Source organism: Eptesicus fuscus, chromosome 20 (assembly GCF_027574615.1).
Source record: "Eptesicus fuscus isolate TK198812 chromosome 20, DD_ASM_mEF_20220401, whole genome shotgun sequence".
NCBI classification, from domain to species: Eukaryota; Metazoa; Chordata; class Mammalia; order Chiroptera; family Vespertilionidae; genus Eptesicus; species Eptesicus fuscus.
In genome coordinates, this window is record NC_072492.1 from 20131959 (window position 1) to 20155339 (window position 23381).

Here is a 23381-nt window from a genome sequence, read left to right on the forward strand (position 1 = left end):
CCCTCCTGGCTATGAAATGTCGGTGCTCTTTTGATGCATCAGTTGACCTGGATAACTCTTCCACCCAATCCAGTCTGGCCTCCAGGACTCTGGCCCAGTGCCACCCTGGTGGTGGCTGCTATTCCTGCTGGGTCAGCTCCAGACAAGTGAGTCTAACCTTGTCTGCACAGCTGGTGCAAGGGGCTCGGGTTTTCCCTGGGTTTGGCAGCTTGTAACCTGACCTAGTGTTGATCTCTAAAGGCAGTGGCTGCAAGGTCATGTGACTTTCTCACCTCCAGTGACTGTTTTGCTGCTTCCTGCTTCAGTATGTCTGAGTTGGGTTGTTCAGACGGGCAATAAAAATGATTTAAGATTAAGTTCCTAAGGAGAGCCGTGTGGAGGAAAAACTAACCAATGTTCAGAGTAATTTCCCCAGGCAGTGGGCAAAGGGCAGAGCTCAGTAGTCATTTTCTTGTCTGAGTGGGTTTTGATTGCCAAATTATATTTGGAGTTATTCCTCCTTTGTTTTTTCAACAATGCAGTGAAAGATGGAGTGTATTTGGAAAGATTAAGCCTGATATCATACTTGACCTGAAGGGATTAGCAAAGACTAATGCAGGCACTAATTTAGGAGTCTGATGTTAACTGAGTGCCTTTCCTCAATTATAGTGCCCATCCATGCCCATTATGGAGAGAAACAGGGCTCTGGAGACAGAGTAACCAGAATTAAATCCTGGGTGTCATTTCTTAGCTGTATGACCTAGGGGAGTGAGTCGGTCTCTCTGAACCTCCACAGCTATAAAAGGGGAGTAATACTACTTCAATTGTTGGGAAGCACCGGGGACAAGCCAGCGCTCAAGTGGTAGTAACAACTGTCAAATGCCTACCACGAACCAACACGGTGCAGTTATGAAATAAAAGCTAAACGCATTTCATATAGAAGAGGCATTATTACAGCATTATTATATCAAACTTCCCCAAGTTGCAAGCTATTAAGCAGCCAATTCAGCAATCACCTGTCTTTCTTAGGACTGGGAGCCTCAGCCAGCACCACTGCAGTCCTCTGGGCAGCAGGCCCTGGGGGTGAGAAACTAGGCCATATGAACATCCTCCTGATCCGAGGCCAGATGGGGCCAAGCCTAGAAGGCTGGGTCTTTGCCAGCAGTTGAGCAGCATGACCCAGACAGTCCGAGAGCTGCTTTCTCTGTTCAGCACAAGCTAGATAGGCTGGCACTGGGCCTCTCCAAACCAGGGGTGCTTCCATGCCTGCTGACCAGGTTCTGGTGTCTCATCTTTACATGGCTCTAGCAGCCAGTCACTGGGACCCAAATGCCAGCTGAGCCCCGAGAGAGAAGGGTAAGAGAACCACTCCCTACCCAGGTGACCCCTTTGCCTTCTAAATGAGGCGTCAATCCCTAAGGATTGTAATAGAGCATATCTGAAAGGCCAAGTGGTATGGAAATTAATGAAGACTGATGGAATTTAAGAAAAAGGCAAGACCACTTTGGGCTGAGGCAGCTTATCTGCAACCGTCAAAAGAAACCAGCTAGGTTATAAACTCAAATCGTCTACAAGATTTGGGAATGCCATGAAATTGAGTGAAATAGGCTTGTGTTACAAAATAGGGGATGATGGAGACAATCTTTGACTTCGGAACTGCAGACCCTTGCAATATAATTGGCCCCTAGGAATGGTTGCTTTTTCTAAGCTCAACTGGTATCATTCAAGAGAGAACTTGAAACCTATGTAAATCCTGCCAAACATCACAAAGGACTTGGAGGTGGGGAAGTGGTTGAGGAATACAAAGCGACTGTGTGATCCAGCTGAGCTTCCATCTATTTAAAACATGCTCAGGAAGCATTCCTGCTGGTCCTATAGTAAACTAACTGCGGCTTTCCTCACAATTGCTTAGACTGTGAGTCATGACTTACCGGGTGGGCTTGCCATTTTGTGTTAGTTTAGAACCAAACATTTGGCTCACTTAGTGAAATTTATATCTTTATAGTTTCCATTTTATATTATCCTCATTCCTCTTTCTCAGGTAACTTTTAACATACATAATCCTTTTTTTTCTGTGAGAACATTTCATTATTAATAATATACATAAAACAATTTACTGGAGTTGCCACTTCATCTGTCTTCATCGCAAGTCATTTCATCTCAAGAGATGATTTCTAGTTCACACTCTTATTGGAGAATAATTTTTATAAAGAGCCATTACTGCTTCAGACTGATTTAAAACAAAACAAACATAAAAAACCCCATCACCATCATCACTGTAATATCATTTTTCCTTAACGAAGTCGGGGGTTTATTTTCACACCAGAAGAGCAACTTCCCTGTGATGTTACAGGTGGGAAAAGCTCCTGGATTTCTAACATTGTCTCTAAAAGAGAAACCACAAGGATAATCACAGTTGCAGTCTCTAATATGGAAAATAACGCTGGAGTTCATTTAAATGAAATCTAATCATTTTTTCTTTCCCAATCCTAGCCTCATTCAACCTTTTTTCCCCTTCCTGATTCTTCAACAGTTAAAATAAACCTCTATAAATACCAAGTCACAACCACACAAAGCTATAAAGGCAAGCTTTACAAAGCAAAAGGCAGGTTGAGATTGTCCATTAATCTTCATTCCTCCCAAACATCTTGGTATAAACATAAGGCAAGGTTACAATGACCCTTTCTCCTGATTACACTTTGTTTGCTACCAAAAGCTCTTACTTCTGAGGGGGGAAGGATGTAAAAAATAATCAGTGTACTTCAATTAACTTTGTGATTTTGAAAATAACATAAGAGTAAACCCATATATAACTCTACAATAAATATTGGTTTTAAAGTCTATAAATTCTGTAGTTGAAACACTGTCGTAGGCCAGAATCTGATCAGAATTACTTGGGATAAAATGTTCATCACCCACAAACCTTCATTCTGATTAATCTGGAGGTTAGATCCATTCTCAATGGTTTCTGGCTTGTGAGACAATGTTTTACTTTGTATTTTCTTATCCCTATGCTGGCTGGCCGACAGCCAGGTCCTCTGTATCCGCAAGCCCATGCCTCAACCCATAAGAATGCTCCATCCAGCCTTTTTTGGTCTTGCTGGCCTGAAGGCAGTGAAAACCAGTTGAATCCAACTTAGTCTTAATCACAAGCAGGCAGGGAATTTCAGGGATAAAAAATTTAAGATTTGCCAACCTAAGATCAAGTTATAGGACTTTAAGTTATCTGAAATCACTTTTCCGTTTACACACAGCCCTATTTGGTACTAAACTAGGAAATAAAATCTAAACAGAAATAATCTCTTGCCAGTTCTCCAAATGATGTGCTTTCGGCAAAGACTAGAAGAGAGAAAGAAGCAGTATCATTTTAAAACCATGTAGTCAGAATCTGACCCATGTTAAGACTCCAACTACATCTTCCCTACTTCCCTTGCTTTGGTCACTCATACATTAAAGTATTACCATCCTGTTACTACCTTCTTCCCAAAGGATGGAAGATATAAGCATGTTTCTACTTGACTCATATTCTTCAATCTCCCTTTCATCTTGGCACTATGGTTTTCACGAGAAAAGGAAGCAAGCAATTCTGGCCTTTTCAGAGAATGATTCATTCAAAAAAGCTATTTTTAAAGCATTACTGCAACAATTCTCCCAGAAGAAATCAATGTACAAGGTAAATTTTTTTTTTTTTTTACAAGGTAAATTCATGAAGCATTAACTCTAGCCCTATACTTGTGCTATTTCTTCACTACCTTACTTAATTTGCTTGTGGTGCTCCATCAATCTTAAAATGGAGACAGACAAAAAGTATTAAACTTTCCAACATATTTAAGAAACATTTGCAAAAGATAGTTATTTTTTGTCTTTAATTAAAAAAACTCACCAAAAATATATAATCAGAATTTTACATGATACATACATTCTTAATATCTGCAGGTAAGATAAATAACAGAGGGCAAAAGCAGGTATGCTGTATTGCTTCTCTTTGGTAAGTTACCAATATTATCCCCTACAGAAACATAGGATACATGTAAAAACAAACAAAACAACAAAAAGCACAAAACCATGGTCTTAAAATAACTGAACCTTACTACAAACAGCAAAATATTTAGCAATAAAATAATCAGTAGATGGATTTTCAAACTGAGTACAATTTATAATACTTTATATACAAAGGTTAAAGTAACAAGCTGCTTTCCAACATTAAAGTCTGCAGCAGTAGTTTGGGGGGAGTGGGGCCCGGCGGGAATGACACCCTTTTTCTAGTTATATCCTGGCTGTTTTTAATTGAATAATGTCATATTCAAATTCTATCTCTCAGATGCCATTGTTAAGGAAAACAAAATCCTTTTCCTATACAAAAACTTCATTTTACTTGCAAGTCAGTTGTCTTCCCCCTACCACCAAATGCATTTTATATGAGGCAATTCAACTTTCTTAAGTCAATATTTACCATCTAAACTCAGTGTTCCCCCCCCAAAAAAAAAAAAGTTCTTTACACTTTACAGCAAAGATACATGTTGTGGCTCTACTGAAACAATATATAAATGCTGGAACTAAAGATTAGAAAAGCAGAAAGGTCCATTCAACACATAGCAGCTTATATCTAAATATGTACATGTATGTATGTTTTCACAGTTAAATTTTAGAAAAAATTACATTTTATATGTTCAGAAATATTTCTACTGTGGTCTATAAATAATATTTTAAAAACTCAACTAATCAAAATGCAGTACAAGAACATATCAAATTAAATAAATCTAAACCTTGAAAAACAGATACTTGAAGTCAGTAAAGCTTGAGGTTTGTGTAAAGTGTGTTCCATCAGTCCCTACTACTCTTATTACAGAGTCCTCTATATACGATAGGAAAGAAACTCCAACACCTTGGAAGGAATCAGCAGTTTCTGGACTTCTTGGGTAGGCATCACTCTCCGGATTGACATGCGACATAAATGTTGAAGGCTAGGGATCTGCCTTGGAGTGGCCCAAAAATACACACTTCCATCATGTGTCCTAAACAGAAACAAAACAAAAAATCACAAGCTCGGTCATCCAAATACATGTATTTCAACATCCTACAGTTCAAACAATTATCGTCCAAGGCTGTGTATTAGTCACAAATTTCACGTTAAAACCTAATTAAGGTCCAGCCAGTGTGGCTTAGTGGTTGAGCATCGACCTATGAACCAGGAAATCATGGGTTGTTTCTGGTCAGGGTATATGTCTGGTTTCGGGCTCAATTCCCAGTGTGGGGTGTGCAGGAGGCAGAGGCTCAATGATTCTCTCTCATCAATAATGTTTCTATCTCTCTAATTAAGGAGACCTAACCTATGATCATCATCACCTCTATGACAAAGCTAATATTATAAAGAGCCCTTATTAAAGATTTACTGACAATACTGGCTGCTTTGATTAAAAACCACCTGAAATTGTCTGTTAAAAACAAAGTAGAAAAATGGATTTACCCAGCAGCTAAAACACTGCCATCAGTGGAAAAGGCACAGCAAAGACCATTGCTCAAAGGTGCAACTTGTACTGGATAATCCTCATCAATTCTCCAGAACCTCACCATTCTGGAAAGGAAAAACATTGTCCAGTAAATATCTAGTAGGAAATTTAATGTAAAAGCAACTTTTAAAATTGACAAAGAAATAACCACTATGTTCTGAGTCACAAAACAGTACACTCACACACACAAATCACTGCAACAAGCAATTACTGTAACTTGCTTTATAAAGAATTTTATAGTCTTGCCCTGGCCGGGTTGCTCAGTTGGTTGGAGCATCGTCCTGTGCACCAAAAGGTTGTGGGTTCAATTCCCGATCAGGTTCAGATCCCTGGATGGGGTGTGTACAGGAGGCAACCGATCAATGTTTCTCTCCCACATCTATCTTTCTCTCCCCCACCTCCTGAAATCAATAAACACATTCTCAGGTGAGGATTAAAAAAAAAAAAAAGTAGCCCTAGCTGGTTTGGCTCAGTGGATGGAGCGTTGGCCTACGGACTAAAGGGTCCCGGGCTCGATTCAGGTCAAGGGCATATGCCTGGGTTGTGGCTTGATCCCCAGTGGGGGGTGTGTAGGAGGCAGCCGGTCAATGATTCTCTCTCATCGTTGATGTTTCTATCTCCCTCTCCCTTCCTCTCTGAAATCAATACAAATATATATATATATTCTTAAAAAGTATAGTCTATACCAGCTGGTAATTTAGATCAACTCACACTTAAGAAACTATAATGCATGTCTGTCTTCCCTTCTCAGTTTAGATCCATAATGCTCACAGCCCAACCTTTCTCCTTTTTCTTACATTTAAAACCATGTATAACGTCTTTTCACCTAGGTAGTTTGTCTAGGAACAGTAGAAAACTGACATTCAGAATTTATCTGAGCAAACAGGAAAACAATTACTGGCGAATAAAAAAACCCTCACCCTGTATATTTGCAAACATTCTGGAAAGATGATAATGAGTTGCTTTCTGAATTAATGGGACCAAATTTCTTAATGCTACAACCATGCACATTGTATGATAAAAGCATGAGAAAATGGAATGGCTACATCTAGTTTCTGCTTCTTACCAATAAGCAACATCTCATTCATGTGACATTTCATCTTGTAGTCTCAATTGCAGTGGATATAAATTACTCTTTTTACCATTTATCACTTTGACAATGTTCTTTTACTTCAACGTTTGTAAGATAGCACTGCTAGGCTAAAAGCTAATTAAAAATCCACCCAGTTTGCCCGAACTAGTTAACAAACAAGGAACACAAGGAGGGGGGAGGGACTGGGTGGGAAGGGAGCAAAGTGGGGGAGAAATGGGAGACATCTATAATACTGTCAGCAATCTATAATAATAAAAGCATAATATGCTAATTAGACCAGACATCCTTCCGGACAAAGCTGGGGCTGTGAGGGAAGCCGGGGTCCCGGGTGCCAGAGGGAAGCTGGTGCCGGCAGATGGGAGAAGGAAGGCCTACTCTTGCACGAATTTCGTGCATTGGGCCTCTAGTAAAAAACATAAAAATAAATAAAAACAACAACAAAAAGGAACACAGGGAAAGGTATGCATTATCTTTAGTTTACACGGATACTATTCAGGTCAACATTCTTTAAGACACACCAACATCTCCCAGGATCTTGTCTAGAGAAAGAGACACTAAAACCCAAACTGCAAAAAGGCTTTTTATTTTCTTTAGCCTTAAGAATGTTATAAGTAGACAGATAAAAAGAAATCTTTAAAAGGCAATAATAAATAGGTCAAGCTGTAATTCACACACTTACTTATCATCAGCAAGGCTTGCAATATGCAGTCCATCATGACTAAAAGATACAGATCGTACCCATCGGTCATTTGCTCCTCCAGCAAAAATTGGAGTAGGCGGGGGAAACAGGTGCCTGAGGTCAAAACACATGTTTTCAGTGGAAATGAATCATTTCAAGAAACAAAACTACCAGGTACAAAGTACGTCTATCTTTGAGTAATGTTAAAAGTAGCCTTAACATAACTAAGAAGACTTAAGAAGAGCTGATATATCCAAATTAAAGGGACCTGAAAAGAATTACTAATCTCCTTTTAAGAATGTGGTTTAGCCGAAACCGGTTTGGCTCAGTGGATAGAGTGTCAGCCTGCAGACTGAAAGGTCCCAGGTTCGATTCCGGTCAAGGGCATGTACCTTGGTTGTGGGCACATCCCCAGTAGGGGGTGTGCAGGAGGCAGCTGATCGATGTTTCTAACTCTCTATCTCTCTCCCTTCCTCTCTGTAAAAAAATCAATAAAAATATATAAAAAAATTAAATTGTAATTGTAGACAGCAAAATATTAAGCTTGATGAATTTAAAAAAAAAAAATGTGGTTTAAGGCACTAAGATTACGTTCAACTCTAGTTTTAACTATTTTTCCCAACATGAAACTCTAAATATAATTACCGCTTCTTTAGAGTCATGTACTGTTAAATAATAAGATCTACATCAAGAGAGCCAAGTTTAATTTTAGAATTTATATTTAAAGGTTTGCATTATTCAAGGGCTTAAATAAATAACAAAATTTTAAATTCCAATAGACTACAATTTCATATGTAATTCTAATCATTTATAATTTTTTAAAAGTTATACTAATAGCCAGAGATGAATTACAGACTAAAGTAATTCATGGTGTACCCACCCAAATTCCATCAGAATGTCTCCAGTATGTGGATCCCAGACATATACTCGAGTATCATAAGATGCAGTAGCCAGTAATGCTCCATCAGGAGAAAAGTCACAAGCTACAACATCATGGTGATGTCCTTCTAGTTTCCGTATCATTGTATATTTATCCATATCCCAAAGGAAAACCTGCAATAAAAAGGCAAATGTTATAGCTTCATTCGACACACAGAGGACAAAATGGCACATCTTAAACTAAAACTGCTAAATTTAATTTAGATTATATTAAATTAAAGATTATAAATTATGGATAATTAAAAGAATATGCTCAGTGTCATAGTCAGATAAAAATCAGTCTTTAAGTTAATTAAAGTAGACATGCAAATTCTATTTCAAATGTTTCTGTTAAATGTTAATTAAAAAATAAGCCTAAACGTAAAAAAGGCAATGTAATTTAACCAGTTATACTGAAATCCATTTATTCCAAAAACTAATTAATTAAAATATACAGAAATAAATAGGGTTAAGTATTACAAACCCCTTTCTTTTTCTTCCAGAAACTACCAAATTTTAAAAAAATATACAGACAGAAAATGTAAGGTTAACAAATTGTTACTCCATTGGCATCTCCTTTGAGATAATCACTTGTTTACAAAAGGCTTGGGTCACCAACGTGAGCCTAGGAAGAGAAACAGATACTGCAAGCAAGGAGAATTTTCACAGCCAAATGAAATTTCTTTGGCAAACAACAAGGATGTTAAACCACATTACAAAATGAAAATGCTAATTTATGAAAACAATACAATAACAACATTTCTGTGAATCAAGATTTGCTAATCTGATTTTCCCAAATTGACCACACATTCATTATTAGTCATTTTAAGTATAAAACATTTAAATTACTTTAGTACAAAGTTCACATATAGTTTTATATTCTAAAGTCAATAATTAGACTGTGCAGAATAGCTATAAATAGGATTCAAATGTTTACTGCACTCTGTTAATACTAAATGTGAGCTTGGAAATTTAACAATTCTAGTAAGACAACTTCTCTTCCTCTTGGGATAAAACAATCCTTTTGGCTACATTTTTTTTCTGCACAGACACAATATATTACTTCCAAAGGGGGAAAAAAACACACAAATTTTTAATTGGATCAGACTTAAGGTATCTCTACCATCTCAAAGAATTCCAAAAAATAGTACAGAGAAACCATCTGAAAGCCAATTACATTACATTACATTGGTTTCACATGTCAGACTCCCAATTCCATCAGACTGGAAGATCAATTTACTTGGAGGAGTCAGTGGGTTTCACTGGGGGGAAATTATTTAAAAAAGAAAAAAAGAAAGAAAGAAAAGCAGAAAGTGGACATCGACCAGCACCTGTGTACGTACAGTACACCTTGCAGCCGAATGCAAGGTTACTTCATCCTATGGTAAAGGTCGCCCCCAGCCCGGTAGCCAGAGATGCCACTCTTTCTGCCCAGCTAACACCATTGTGCGCCTGTGTGCGAGTGGTGCCAGCATAACCTCAATCACACCAATATTGCTGCCACCACCTGTGACAGGGAAAGCAAGAAGCATATGGAAAACACACAGCCTAAAATAGCAATGTCAACATCTAGCTTTGTTGTTCTTATGATTTTTAAAGAACTAAACTAAATATTTTTTCTAAACTTCCAACATTTGCAACTATCATTGTAACATAGTTCTTGGACAGATAAAATGCATTTTAACCAGCCTCCCACCCCACCCCCATTATCACATGTATTTGGACTTCAACCATTTTCAATAAATATCTGAAGCTAAAAAGATCTCTAACTATACTGAGCTGGTAGACAACTAGAGAATTCATCAATAAGCGTAACCCTCTTAAGAGTTACTTTATACTTAATCGGTGTACAGGTATGCTATGCATATTAGCATAAGACAGATCATACCAAATTTCTCCTATAATTCACTCTAGAACATACATGAGTGCTATTTTCATTTTTATTAGATTTTTAAGTTACTTTTTCTCAGTTAAATGTCCAGGACCAGCTGGGACTCAAACTTTTTAAACAGCAAACTGGACAAAAAAAATAGAACAACAGAGAAGAAAATTATTAGCAAGGGAATGTCTTAACATTTGGACTATATCTCTTCTATAGCACATAAACTTTCCTAGATCTTAGAAAAAAAATAAAATTGACAAACCCCTTCTTTTATGAATAGTATCTCTAACTAAAAGTAATACAATTTCTTACTTCACAATCAATAATATTTAATTTCCCTCATGCAAATACTCCATCACAAAATGAAACATTTAAGATATTCATGACACCGAGCACAGACTGATATGTTACTTAGATTTAAAAGTGATTATGCACAATTATAATCTAATTCGAAACAAATGTATAAGAACTTTGACACATACGGCTTTACTGGCTCCCACTGAGCACAGCATGGAAGAGTCAGGAGAGAATGCGCAGCTGTACACCCAGTTCTGATGAGCTCTCAATACTTTCATCATGTTTCCTGAACAAAAAGAAATACCTGTGTTAACCCTAGAACCCACTTCAAATGAGTAGCATTCGAAAATGGCAGAATCACAGAATTACAAACTTATACAGTGACTGATTTATCTACAATGGGTTAGCAATACACATCAGTTACTCATTTTTGTAACTAAAGTTTTATTGGAATACAATCATGCCAATTTGTTTATGTTGTACTCCAATGGCAGAACTGAGTAACTATGGCAGTTAGCTTGGTCCGCAAGCCTAACATTTGCTATTTGGCTCTTTAAGAAAAAAAATCTGCTCATTCTTCATTTATAGAAAAGACTTCTTTTGGTCTAATCCCTTTATTCTACAAATGAAAGAACTGAAACACAACAAGGTTAAGCTTTAATAAACATCTTCAAAATACCTTTTCACCCTTCTTTCTTTTTGATAATCTATATTCTACTCCAAATTCCCTGTACATTATACCCTAAACACACAATTATGGCTAAGTATATTTTAACTCTTAATTTTACAAATATTTACTGAATACCTACTACATGCCAGGCAGTGAAGATTACAGCTGTAAATAAAAATTCCTACTCTCTTGGTGCTTACATTTGACTAAGTCTACATTCTTAAGACATATGCACACAACTGAAGATATGTTGAGAAAGCAAGCATTATGTGATATGTAAAAGAATATAAAAAATTTAATTACCAAACTGTTTTAAGTATTGGGATTCCTTAACCCTTCAACACCTGAGAAATCAGAGAATTGATAAAATGCAGAGAAAGCACCTCATTGTTTGGGAATAGTAACATATTGTTTTATTAGGCCATGGTTGCTACCCATCAGCTGGAACAAGTCTCCAAATCTGGGGGTTTGCTTCCTTCTACATTAAGCTAGCTAAGCAAGCCTGTCAACTTTCAGCTTGAGGCTGTTAGAGAATTAGCAGATCTTATTTAAATACAAGGTTTTAGTTAAAACTATAAACTCATTAGAGGCTAAGAGGGAAGATATACTCTCTAAGGTCCTCTCAAACAAGGTAGATTCTCCAAAACTTTAAGCATCACAAGTATCAAGGTTTCAGAAAAATCTGAGTACTTGCACTAACATACCTTTTATTACATTAAAGGGCAATTTTACTTTTATAAGATAATTTCTTACTTAACCTATTCAACATAATAATATCCTTACTAGCATTTACATGTTATAAATTCTGATGTACAAACCATATTTCAATCTAAATTTTATTAGATCACTAAGTTACATCTGTTTGTTATCCTAGAAGGTCTACTTATATTTTCACTAAGCAAATGAAGGAAGTTAATAACCCTCCCTAAGATAAGGAAATAAACCAACACAGACCAGTTCATATAAAACCCTAAAACTGATCTAGATGTTATCCTCAAATAGTTGATACAGATCTGTGTGGTTAGTTTGTAAATAATATTAGATTGTTTACTTAGAGTAACTGCTGGCTCCTATTCTGGGTCACATTTATGGTTTTATTTTATCAATACAAGGAAAAGGGCCAAAGAACTAAGTAGAGAAAAGGAAACTGATCATATGCCATTTTTAAAGTCAAATGCCCCAGATAAACCCAGTAACTTTCAGTAGTAATATCAAGAAACTAATTCTTTTTCATAGCCTGGAAAAAAAGACATACCATCATCTTTCAGGTCCCACACTCTCAGAGTTTTGTCTCTTGAAGCTGACACTAGGATCAAGCTCCCATCTGGAGCAAAAGTTAAATCTCTGACCACTTCAGTATGATCTACCAAGTTAAGGAGGAGTTTTCCTAAATGCAATAAAAAGGGAAAATCAGACAATGTTAACAACTATTATCTACTTTATAGTGTTCCTCACCATTTAAAAAATACTTGGGAATATCTTTAGCTTACCAAGTGTAAAATGACTTATTAGTGTTTTTACTATTACCTTTAATGATTCACTATTTACATTGTGTGTTTAAGATTTTTAAAATTCATTTTTAGAGAGGAAAGATGAGGGGGAGAGAGAAAGAAACATCGATTGGCTGCCTCCTACAAGCCCCCTACTGGGGATCAAGCCTATAACCCGGGCCAGGAATCGATTTGGCAACCTTTCAGTGTATGCCCAACCAACTGAGCCACAAAGCCTGTATTTATTAGAAAAAATTAAAAGGGAACTCAAATTCCTCAAGCATACACAAACTCCTGGAACAAGTTAATTTAGTATATTTTAAAAAAAAACCTCCATTATCATTTTTAAATCTTTGTATAGTGTTTTAAAATATAAATTTTAAAGTGTATAGGTTTTAAAATATAAATTTTCCTTTTCTTTTCCTTAGCCTTGGATTACTAGTGGATTATCAAACTCCCCAAAAGATGCACGTTATCCCACAACCACTTAAATTTTCAAACATAATTTCAGTGGGGAAAAGTACTTTGTTCATCTACTATTTTAAGAGGTGTTTTTTTCCTATGAAAATCTATGTGCTTATTAAGTTTTTTCCAAGAATCCAATACATTTAATGACATCCTCACTCCATGTTTGTATCACTTGCTATGTTCTAATGTACATATTATTCTAATACTCATTTTTAAAAATCTTTCCAAAGAGTTAGATGATTGTTAAAAACCAGATTTGCCTTGAAATGTGTAAGCTATCAACCACTGAAAATAGAAATCACCTTGCTCTTTGAATCATAATAATTAACAAAACATTCCTTAGATATGCCCTTCTTGCTGTAATATTCTCAAGAGTGATCAAGCAGTGTGAACTCTATTATCCTAAATTAAAATCACAGCTGAAGATGTCATTAGGCCAACTATAAAGACACATTGTACCAATTCTTGCTTTTCACTAAGTTAAAAACCTCAAATCATATATTCTACTGCCTACTAGCAACGCCCTCCATCATAAAATAATCAAGCTTGCATTTAAAACTCTGAATCCATACCTGTATATACATCCCATATTTTGATACGCCCATTGCTTAACCCTGTGGCAAGGAGTAGCTGATCTTGTCCAAATCTGAATCGATGCCATTCTATATTTACACAGCGACTCTGTTTTTCTGGAACTGAAGATCCAAAAGCAAGACTCCAGACTATATCACCACAGTCTATAATATGTTCACGAGGCTTATTTTTCTGAGCACCATCACTGTTTTGTCTTGACAATCTCAAACTGCTTGAATTAGTGATATTCTTTGTGCCATGCAAGAGACTGGGGGAGAGGAGGGAAATAGAGTCAGATTAAAATCTAGTTATTATTTACTCTGGACTCCTGTGGATATGAAATGATCTTTGTTAACCTCAATTTATTATTGTGATACTAAATAACAATAGAATCCCATAAATGGGAAGGAGAAAAGTTATTAGCTATGAGGGCATGAGCAAATAAATCCTCAGTAGCGGAAAAAGAGGAAGTTCAACAATAAAGTAATTTATTTGTTTCAAAATCACTATATTGGTTAGGACTCCTTTAATTAACCTAAAGCAAGTGTAAATAAGCAAAAAAACCAAAAACACACACACAAAAAAACCACCAGGAAGCTAAGATATTGTGAAGCTGACACCAGAAAATTCCCCTAAAAACACCCTTATAATAATCAGTAGTTTCCCCTTACTTTCTAGACCTAAAGTAATATGTAATAAGGACACTAATAAGTATAACCATGAAAGTAGACCACACACAAAAAGCAGGGAAAGATTAAATTTAGTATATGGTACATTTTAGAAAAACTTTCAACAATTATCCAAACTCAATTAAACCCAAGCAGAGGATAAAAGTACATAAAAAGTAATTACATGATCTATGCACCTCTGTTATCTAATATTAAAAAGCATCACATAACAAAGGTCATCTGACCTGGCACAACACAATATATACACTACACAATTAATATGCCTATTAATACACAGAAACATTTATTAAAAACACAAAAGTACCTGAGAAAGTGTTCTATAATATACTAGAGGCCCAGTGAACTAATCCATGCATGGGTGGGGTCTAGCTGGGGGAGGGGCCTCGGACAGTTGGCCAGCGGGCCTCACCCCCTGGTCAAACTCCCAGTCAAGGGGACAATTTGCATATTAGCCTTTTATTATATTATCCTTTATAAATCCTACCTAATAATAGACAAATATGCAAATTGACTGTACCTTCGCTGTGCCCACGATTGGCCAGGAGGTGCCAGGGTGGCTGAATGGGCAGGCGGGACGCTGAGCTGCATCGCCAGCGGCGGTGCGAGCTCAGCATGGGCGCCATGGCTGTGCTGCGGCACAGAAGGGGCCTCTGGGGCAGCGAGCTCACTTCCCGCCGAGCGGACCATCAAAAGCGGGGGAGCTGGGTGCCTGTCCGCACCAGCGATCGAAAGCGAAAGCGTGGGAGCTGGGTGCCTGTCCGCTCAGACACCAGCAACCGAAAGCGAAAGCGTGTAGGGGACCCTACACATGCATGATTCAATCATGCACTGGGCCTCTAGTATCCTATATAATAGAGGTAATATGCGAATTGACCATCACTCCAACACACAAGATGGCAACCCCCATGTGGACACAAAGATGGCCGGCAGGGGAGGGAAGTTGTGGGGGACCCAGGCCTGCAAGGGAGGGCAGTTGGGGGGGACCAGGCCAGCAGGGGAGGGCAAGTGGGGGCAATCAGGCTGGCAGGGGAGTGGTTAGGGGATGATCAGGCTGACAGGCAGTAAGAGTTAGGGGCAATCAGGCAGGCAGCGAGCGGTTGGGAGCCAGGCTGGGCTGAGGAACCCCCTCCCCCATGCACGAATTTCATGCACCGGGCCTCTAGTATAGGATAAGGCCAGATATAATTCTCCCCACAAATTCTCCAGTACATTCAGCTTATGATAAAATATTTTTATAACAATCTAGTATCTTTTTTTTTTTTACTCCACGTAGTGAAAACAGGAAATTCTACAAGCAGACACAAAGTACAAAAAAAAAAGTCTTACAAGTTCTTAAGGCACTGAGACCATGGAACAAGCTTTACTGTACAATATCCTTGGGACCAAGCGAAGTATGAACCATCTGGAGCAAAAGCAACAGTCCAATTTTCACGACCACATTTCTTGTCAAAAGGAGCTGCTAGAGCCAAAAGTTCACCTATAGTACGTGATCTCACTAAAAAAGAAAAAAAAAAAATACAGGAAATTATATATAACCAGCAATGAATTTGAGACTGCCTCCATATTACTTTGGGACTCACTTAACTCCATTGAGTATTTTTCCCCTTTCCTATGAGGACAAGATATGAGTTTTGCTTTCCACTCTTTGAGGGGACATATCTGGTGTGAAGACCCGTTAATGATAACATCTTCAAGTTTTGTCAAAGTTACTTTCCTAAAATTTTCCAAAGCAAGAGCTTTTTAGAAAGTTTCAACTAAAAAAAAAAAAAAAAAAACTGGTCAAGTAACAGTACTGTAAAGGTCATTCAGAGCTATCGATTACTGAAGTCCTGGCTTTTGCACTGCCTATGTTGTCATCAATTTGCTAACATTTAAAATGCAAGAGACTGCCCAGTGTGGCTCAATGGTTGAGTGTCATGAACCAAGTCAGGGCACATGCCCAGGTTGTGGGCTCGATCACTGGTAGTGGGCATGCAGAAAACAGCTGATCAATGATTCTCTTTCATCACTGATGTTTCTATCTTTCCCTTCCTCTCTTTGATATTAAAACATATTAAAAAATAAAATGCAAGAGACTAAAGTTACTTTGTAAGAAAAGTATCTTCTAAAAAGTCTGTAGCTTTCAAAAACCATAATCCAGCCAAAACCGGTTTGGCTCAGTGGATAGAGCATCGGCCTTCGGACTCAAGGGTCCCAGGTTCGATTCCTGTCAAGGGCATGTACATTGGTTGTGGGCACATCCCCGGTAGGGGGTGTGCAGGAGGCAGCTGGTCGATGTTTCTCTCTCATTAATGTTTCTGGCTCTCTATCCCTCTCCCTTCCTCTCTGTAGAAAATCAATAAAATAAAATAAAATAAATTAAAAAAAAAACACCATAATCCATTATAAAATACATTACTACATCATTACTGAAAGAAAATCAGCAAAAAATGATCTAGTCAATCATGAAAATGCTTATCTTTTTCAGGCCCAGGTCACAAAACCCTCTAAACTAGAAGGGACTTAGACTATTTAGTCCAACTTCTCAACCAGTGTTTTAAAAGCCTAACCTTCAACAGCGGTCCTCAGCATCTTCCTAATAGGCTACAAATTGACCCCAAAATGAAATAATTATTTTTTCTTTTGAAGGAAAAAAACAGACAACCCCATACATTTTTTTTTTGTTTAATTAAAAGTCTTAAATTTAGCTTTTGTAATAAAACTGGCACATTAACAGAGTGCACAGAGAATTTTTATTCTGTGTTTAACATGTATGATCAACAAGCTCCTTCTGTACATACTCAGCTGGAACTTCCTCAATTTTGGGAAAGGATGTTTTTTATCTTGGGTTGGTCTTACTTTCAAATTTTGCTATTCTTCCTTCTCAGTTATAAGTTTTTGTCAAGTTTAGTTTCCCTATTATCTATTTTGTGGTCAGTTGCCTGGTTATCTCTACAGTTTATTTCCAACAACTAAATTTCAATATATTCTATGTATTGCAATTCAAATAAGAATCACTTATACTCCTATTGCAAGGGCAGATATATAAACCTCAAAATGTTCAGTGACACTTCCAGTCTCAATGTGTGCTCCATGAACAGCTAGTGTAGCACCTGTCACAACAGGGGCTCAGTAAATATCTATTGAATGAATATGAAAGCACATGTATAAGCTCTCATTCTTAAGTGATTTAAATATTTCATTGCCCAATTCTTTGATATATTAATAAATAAGCTATGGTTTAAAAAGCAAAGGAACAAAACAGACCTATTTTTCTATGATACTCATAAATATGAATATTAATAAGGCCAATTCTAATTTGGTATAGCTGAGATTATCAGAAATTTTCCTTTTGATGACTCAAAATCTTCCTCCTTGCCACTCCACCCACTCAGTCCTGATTCTGACCTAACAGAATAAGCCTAATCCTGCTCACATGACATTCATATGCTGAAGACAGCTATGACATCATCAACTGAATATTTTCACCAGGCTAAAATTTCTAGTCCTTTTGACCCTTCCTTAGATTAGGTAGTTTCAAGTCAATTCCCCATCCTCACCTTCACCATACTTTTCTGGATAAACTCCAGTTAGTAATGGCTCTCATAAAAGTGGCACTCAGAACTAAACACAATACTTAAGATGTAGCTTCATATAAGCAGAAGAATACACCCCGCCCCCACCACCTACTGCCAACTCACTTGTAATTAATACAACATAAAGTGACATTAACTTCATTAATAATAATGTGACTTTCTTAATAGACAATTTCCAAACGAGTGACTCTCAAATGCCTGCAGAATAACTTTTTAAATATACAAAGGCTTTTTGAAAGGGCTTGCTTCTCCATGTTTCCTTACATTCCTCCAAGTCCATAATCATTTTTTGGTCTGTATTTTAGGATCATTCTGTATTTTCTTTCAGCATCCAAAATATCTTTAATTACAAGGCCGTGTTTATTTCTTCTTTTACCTTGGCCACAATCACAAACTTCCTTTTATATAAAGGGTGGTAATAAATCAACAACTGAAAAACTGGTTCAAATAAAACAAAGACCATGAAATAACAAGCTAATTTATTCTTAAATATAAATTCAAGAAATATAAAAAGCACACCTGACAAATACTGTTACAAGTAATGTATTAATAATTACCTTGTGTTTCTTTGTTAATAGGTAGAGCAAATGATCTCTGCAGTTAATCAAATGGATTTAAACACTCATTTAAATACTTACTGGTACAATATTTTAAACTAGCACAAGGTTTATAATGAAGTGCTTTGAGAAAAAAAATGTCATAAGTTAAACCTTTATTACCTGCAACTGTTTAATGTTGGTATCCTAAGAAATGTATGATTTAGACCTTGTATAAGGGAAAGCTGCCTGCCATGGGAGCTCAGCCATAAGATACAACTCTACATTATTAATATCTGTACAGTAGTACACATCATCTGAGTCACTGTTGAACCAAATTTAGCTCCTTCTTCACATTCCTCCTTGCAATTTCATAACCAGAAAGGATCTTTGATAGTGCCTTGTGAAAGAGGGCAGTAACTCCCTGACATAGATTTCTTTAATTATTCATAGAATCTTGTTTCCCCTCCTTCAGTAGAAATAGAGAAACAAAATAGGTATAATTAATATCCAAGAAAGAAGGGGGAAAGTAGGTCCTTACAGATAGATACAAAGCTACACAAAGATACTAGTGTTTAACTCTGTATCCAAATGATGCTTCAAAAAAAAAGCCCTGGCTGGTTTCCATCCCACATCGGTTGCAGGTTTGGCTTGGATTCCTGTCAAGGGCACATACCTACCTCCCTTGCACCCAGGCCCTGGTCAGGGCTCATTCAGGAGGCAACTAATCCAGGGAGGTAACTTAATCAATATGGATGTTTCTCTTTCTCTCTCAAATATCCTCCGTAAAGATTTAAAAAATTTGTTCAGTTAGAAAAGACCAAAGTACCTTTATATTGGCACTTAGTAACCTTATATCCAGGAAATAACACTGAGATCTAAATATGAAAAAAAAAATTTTTTTTAATTGAAAAGACTACTTAGTAGATGATTCCACCTTATGCAGGTCCACTCTATCCCTTAGAAGAGAGGACTGAAAAGTTTTCAAAATGGTTCACCAAGGTGAAGTGAAAACACAAATTAAATAAAGGCAGATCACTCATCTGTGATATTATGTAATGGGGGGGGGGGGAACCACTGGACTAAAAATAAGAACTTTTTTTTTCAGTTCTTTAAAAAGAACTTTTTAAAAAATATATACTTTTATTGATTTCAGAATAACTTCTTTTGAGTTCTATGTTCCACATCAGAGCACATCAGTCTTAAAGCACAGTTAACATAAAAATAGGATATGAACCCTAACCGGTTTGGCTCAGTGGATAGAGCGTCGGCCTGCGGACTCAATGGTCCCAGGTTCGATTCCGGTCAAGGGCATGTACCTTGGTTGCGGGCACATCCCCAGTATGGAGTGTGCAGGAGGCAGCTGATCGAAGTTTCTAACTCTCTATCCCTCTCCTTTCCTCTCTGTAAAAAATCAATAAAATATATTTTTTTTAAAAAAGGGGATACGAAATTTGTTTTCTCTGAAAATGTAAAAGTTATTAAAATCAGAATTATAAAGCCCCCTTCCTAAACTGCCATTCAATCCCTTACCCTTGAAACTGAAGTCCAGAATTCTAAGCTGTTTCTAAACATAAAAAATTTACCCACAAACAGGCTAGAGGGCGTTTTGGGTGCTTCAGCTTCTCCCTTTCTCCACAAACGGGGACCCCCTCCCTGTGTTTAGGAAAGGCACACATTTAGTTGAAGAACAAGGAAATGCAAAGGCTCTCTTATTCAGCTGCCACCTTGATATTAACATAGTAAGTTCAGAGATGGTGGGTGGGTTTGTTTGTTTGTTTGTTTTTTGGTTGGGGGGGTTGCTACATGTATTTTAATTTCTAAAATAAAACTGACATAGATGTCAGGTATACATGTGCAATTTTTACTAAATCTATCAATGCATTGTACCTCAACCCCCCCCCCCAAAAAAAAAGTGAGATGCTTTTTAACTGAGCCTTTGAGATCTAGACGCACAACCCGCCACACCTACTGCCCCGTCTTCCGCGCGGCGGAGCTGGCCGCCGACCAGCTTGCACACACAGCCTTTCCAGAGACCGCTCCTCCGTACAACAGCTTTTCTCCGGTCACTCCACCCAGCCCCTGGCTCCTCCCTGCTCCTGTGCGCCCGAAAGATAACTCAGAGTCGTCCTCCCCCGGACCACTCCCTCTCTTAACGCCAGGCCATTTTTAAAGAACTGCTTTTGCCCGGCTGATGGCGGCGCTTCGGTCGCATTTCTCCTTCCAGAGTGGCGGGTACACGAGGACCCCCGCCTTTCGCTAACTACAGCTCAGAACACGCGTTTCCTTTTCGCATCATAAAAATGTAGAGAGTCTCCCAGACTTGCCCAGCGCTCCCCCTGCCCGCTCCCTCCACGCCGCAGCGGCTGATGGGCGCCAAGCAAGAAGGACCCCAGGAAAACGGCCCCGCTCGGACCTCGGAGGAGGACACAGGGGTCCCCGGGGGGGGGGGGTGTCAGCCCCGGGGCCGCAGTCACTGGGGCCCTCGCCACTCGGCGCCCACGTTCCCCCTCGACCCTGAGAGCCGCGCGCCGCCTCCTTCGGGGCCAGGCGCAGGGTAGGCGCCGCATCAATGAGGATCGCGTTTAGCCCTCGCAACACCCACCCGCGCGCGGGACCGCTTCCTTCCAGCTCGCCCCGGGGCTCGGCCCGGCTCACCCCTCACCCCTCCGACGCGGAGGCTTCCTCTCCACCCTCCTCCGCCGAGCCCCTGCCTCTCCCGAGCCCCCCGCGCGCTCACTAGCACCCCTCGCCCACCGTCCCCATTCCTCACCGATCTCTTTCTCGTTAACCCTCGGAGGAAAGCTGGCCATCTATGGGGCACCGTCTGATTCCGGGGGTGCGATGCGGGCGCAACGACTGAGAAGAGAGCGGCGAGCGCTGAGGGGCGTGACGCGGGATGGGTCCCTCCCGGTCCCGGGGACGGAGGGAGGGGCGGGGGCGGTCGCGGCGGCCTCTGCCGACTGCCCCGGGGAAGCTCCGGAGGGCCTCGGACCAAACTACGGGACCAAACACAGACAATGGACCCTGGTCGCTGCCTGACGTTGACGGGCCCAGACACTCCCTTCCACGCCGTCGACGGCAAACGAGACACTGGAGACAAAATGGCGGGCGACGGGGATGATATCAGGGCTGTGAGGGGCGGGGTCTCGCGACGTCACAGCCAGAGTCCCCGCCCCCCGACGCTCGGGACGTGACGGCCTCTGCTTGGCGCCCCGCCCCCCAGCCGGGTGCGCGCGCCTAACCGGGCGGGAGCGGATCCGCGAGAGAAGGAAGCGCGGGAAGGCGGAAGCTGAGGCCGGAACTCTTGCGTCGGAGCTGACTAGGCGTTTAACTGGGTCTGGTTTTCCCCGCCGGGACCCCTAGCACGGCCTTTAGAAGTTGCAATGCCTTTGAAAAGGCAGACCGAGAATTGTGTAATACCAATGAGCCCACAGCTTCAAGATTGTGTGGGATTTAAAACTAGATGAACTGGAAAGAACAAAAGAGACATTTCAGATTTTAACCCGATTTGGCCACGTCCCCAGCCCCCAATGTGATGGGGAACTGGAGGTTGCACTGAAAGAAGAAAAAGAGTGAGCATCGCTATGCCCCACTCGTCAGGCCGCGGTCGTTCTGACGAGAGCCAGCGGGTTCTAGGGAGAATCGAGGTGAAGGGTCGTGAAAAACAGGGAGGCCCGGGCGTGATGGCATCCCGCCTCACCACCGGACCGCCCCGGACCGCCTGTGTCCAGGCGGCGCCCCGCAGCGGGAACTGCCCCCGGCTGCAGCCAGGCTGCTGATGCGCGGCGCTCGGGCCTTTGGCCCAGGCTGACCCCACCTGTCAGCTCAGAAGCGGCCTTCCTGCACCCGAGGTCTAGCCCATCGGGAGTTAGCTACTCACACTGCGGGGCTGATAAATGTGTCAGTGTCTGCCGGAAGCCAAGTTGGTTCCCATTTACAGAGGACATATTTGCATCATAATGAGCCCTTCCGAGGACTCTAAACTTCTTTCCAAAAGGAAACCTATGGAAGGCTGGGAATTTCAAAAATGCGGCAGGTACGGATGGGCAAAGAGTTGCACAACCAAACTCTTGAGAGATTTCAAATGACGCGTTCGGTGTCTACTTTTTCATTGCATGAGTGATAATTCTTCCAGTAGTGAACTGTTTAATAGCAGACATAAAAACACTATCTCCTATTTTTATTAAAACACTTTGTTACATCCAGTTAACATTTCTTAACTACTTACTGCCAGACAGTGGGGCTAGTTGTTAAATATTTAGAGAACAAAAGAAAAATTTAAATAGGCTTGTAGCTCATAAACCAGCATTTCTAATTCTTTTAACCATCTGCAGTTACCTCCGTTTACTTGTACTATACCATACAAATTCATGGAAAAATACCAGTTCTTGAGTGTCTGTGAATTATTTTGGTGGCTTTCATACAATTATTGCATTCCACTGTAGTTTATTTATTTCTGCTAACCAGCAGACTTCCTGACCATTTTCTCAACTGACAAAGCATGATAGTGGAATGAAAAATAATTTTATGATTTGTGTACCCATTAGTGATAACATTGAATATTTATTGTGTTCACGCTACATGCTAGGCACCATGCCATAGACGTGCTTTTGTGGATTAACCCATGTAATACCCACAATGGTATGAGTAGTGTATTAATCATTCACATTTTACAGACACTTAGTAACTTGACAGCAGTGACAAAGCTATTAAGTGGCAAAGTGTTAGATTTGCACCCAAATTTCTCTTGACTGCCCTGCCCTAGCTACTCCCATGCTACCTTATCTCTCATAAATGAAACCTAGCTGGAAAAGCAAACATATGCCTTGCATTTCATATCTATTTTAATGTTCAATCTGAATAGCCATCATATTCCTTGTAAATCACATAAAGTTCTCCAGAGTTTTATCCTTGGCCCACAGTTTTTCCCCTGCTTCCTTAACCTCTCTGTTAGGTTTAACTAACAGCTCTGTGTGAAGACTCTCAAGTCCAGACCTGACTTCTTTCTTTTTTTTTTTT

The 23381-nt window shown here is 39.5% G+C and overlaps 1 protein-coding gene across 5 annotated transcripts; it reads right to left on the reverse strand.

Moving 5' to 3' along the window:
• Positions 1-3830: 3830 nt before the first annotated feature.
• Positions 3831-21441, reverse strand: WSB1 (WD repeat and SOCS box containing 1). Of its 5 annotated transcripts, none has more exons than XM_008147787.3 (9): positions 21133-21441; positions 15575-15743; positions 13559-13827; positions 12284-12415; positions 10544-10644; positions 8142-8314; positions 7262-7375; positions 5447-5554; positions 3831-4994 (listed from the first exon to the last, which is right to left on the reverse strand). In XM_008147787.3, the coding sequence occupies exons 1-9, from the start codon at positions 21170-21172 to the stop codon at positions 4835-4837; spliced, it is 1266 nt and encodes a 421-aa protein (XP_008146009.1). In that variant the 5' UTR covers positions 21173-21441; the 3' UTR covers positions 3831-4834. The 5 variants fall into 5 exon arrangements, 4 of the variants coding, with proteins under 4 accessions (XP_008146009.1, XP_054565144.1, XP_008146012.1 ...); XR_008554725.1 differs by lacking the exons at positions 3831-4994; positions 5447-5554 and adding exons at positions 5594-5818; positions 6201-6328; XM_054709169.1 differs by lacking the exons at positions 13559-13827; positions 15575-15743.
• Positions 21442-23381: the final 1940 nt, after the last annotated feature.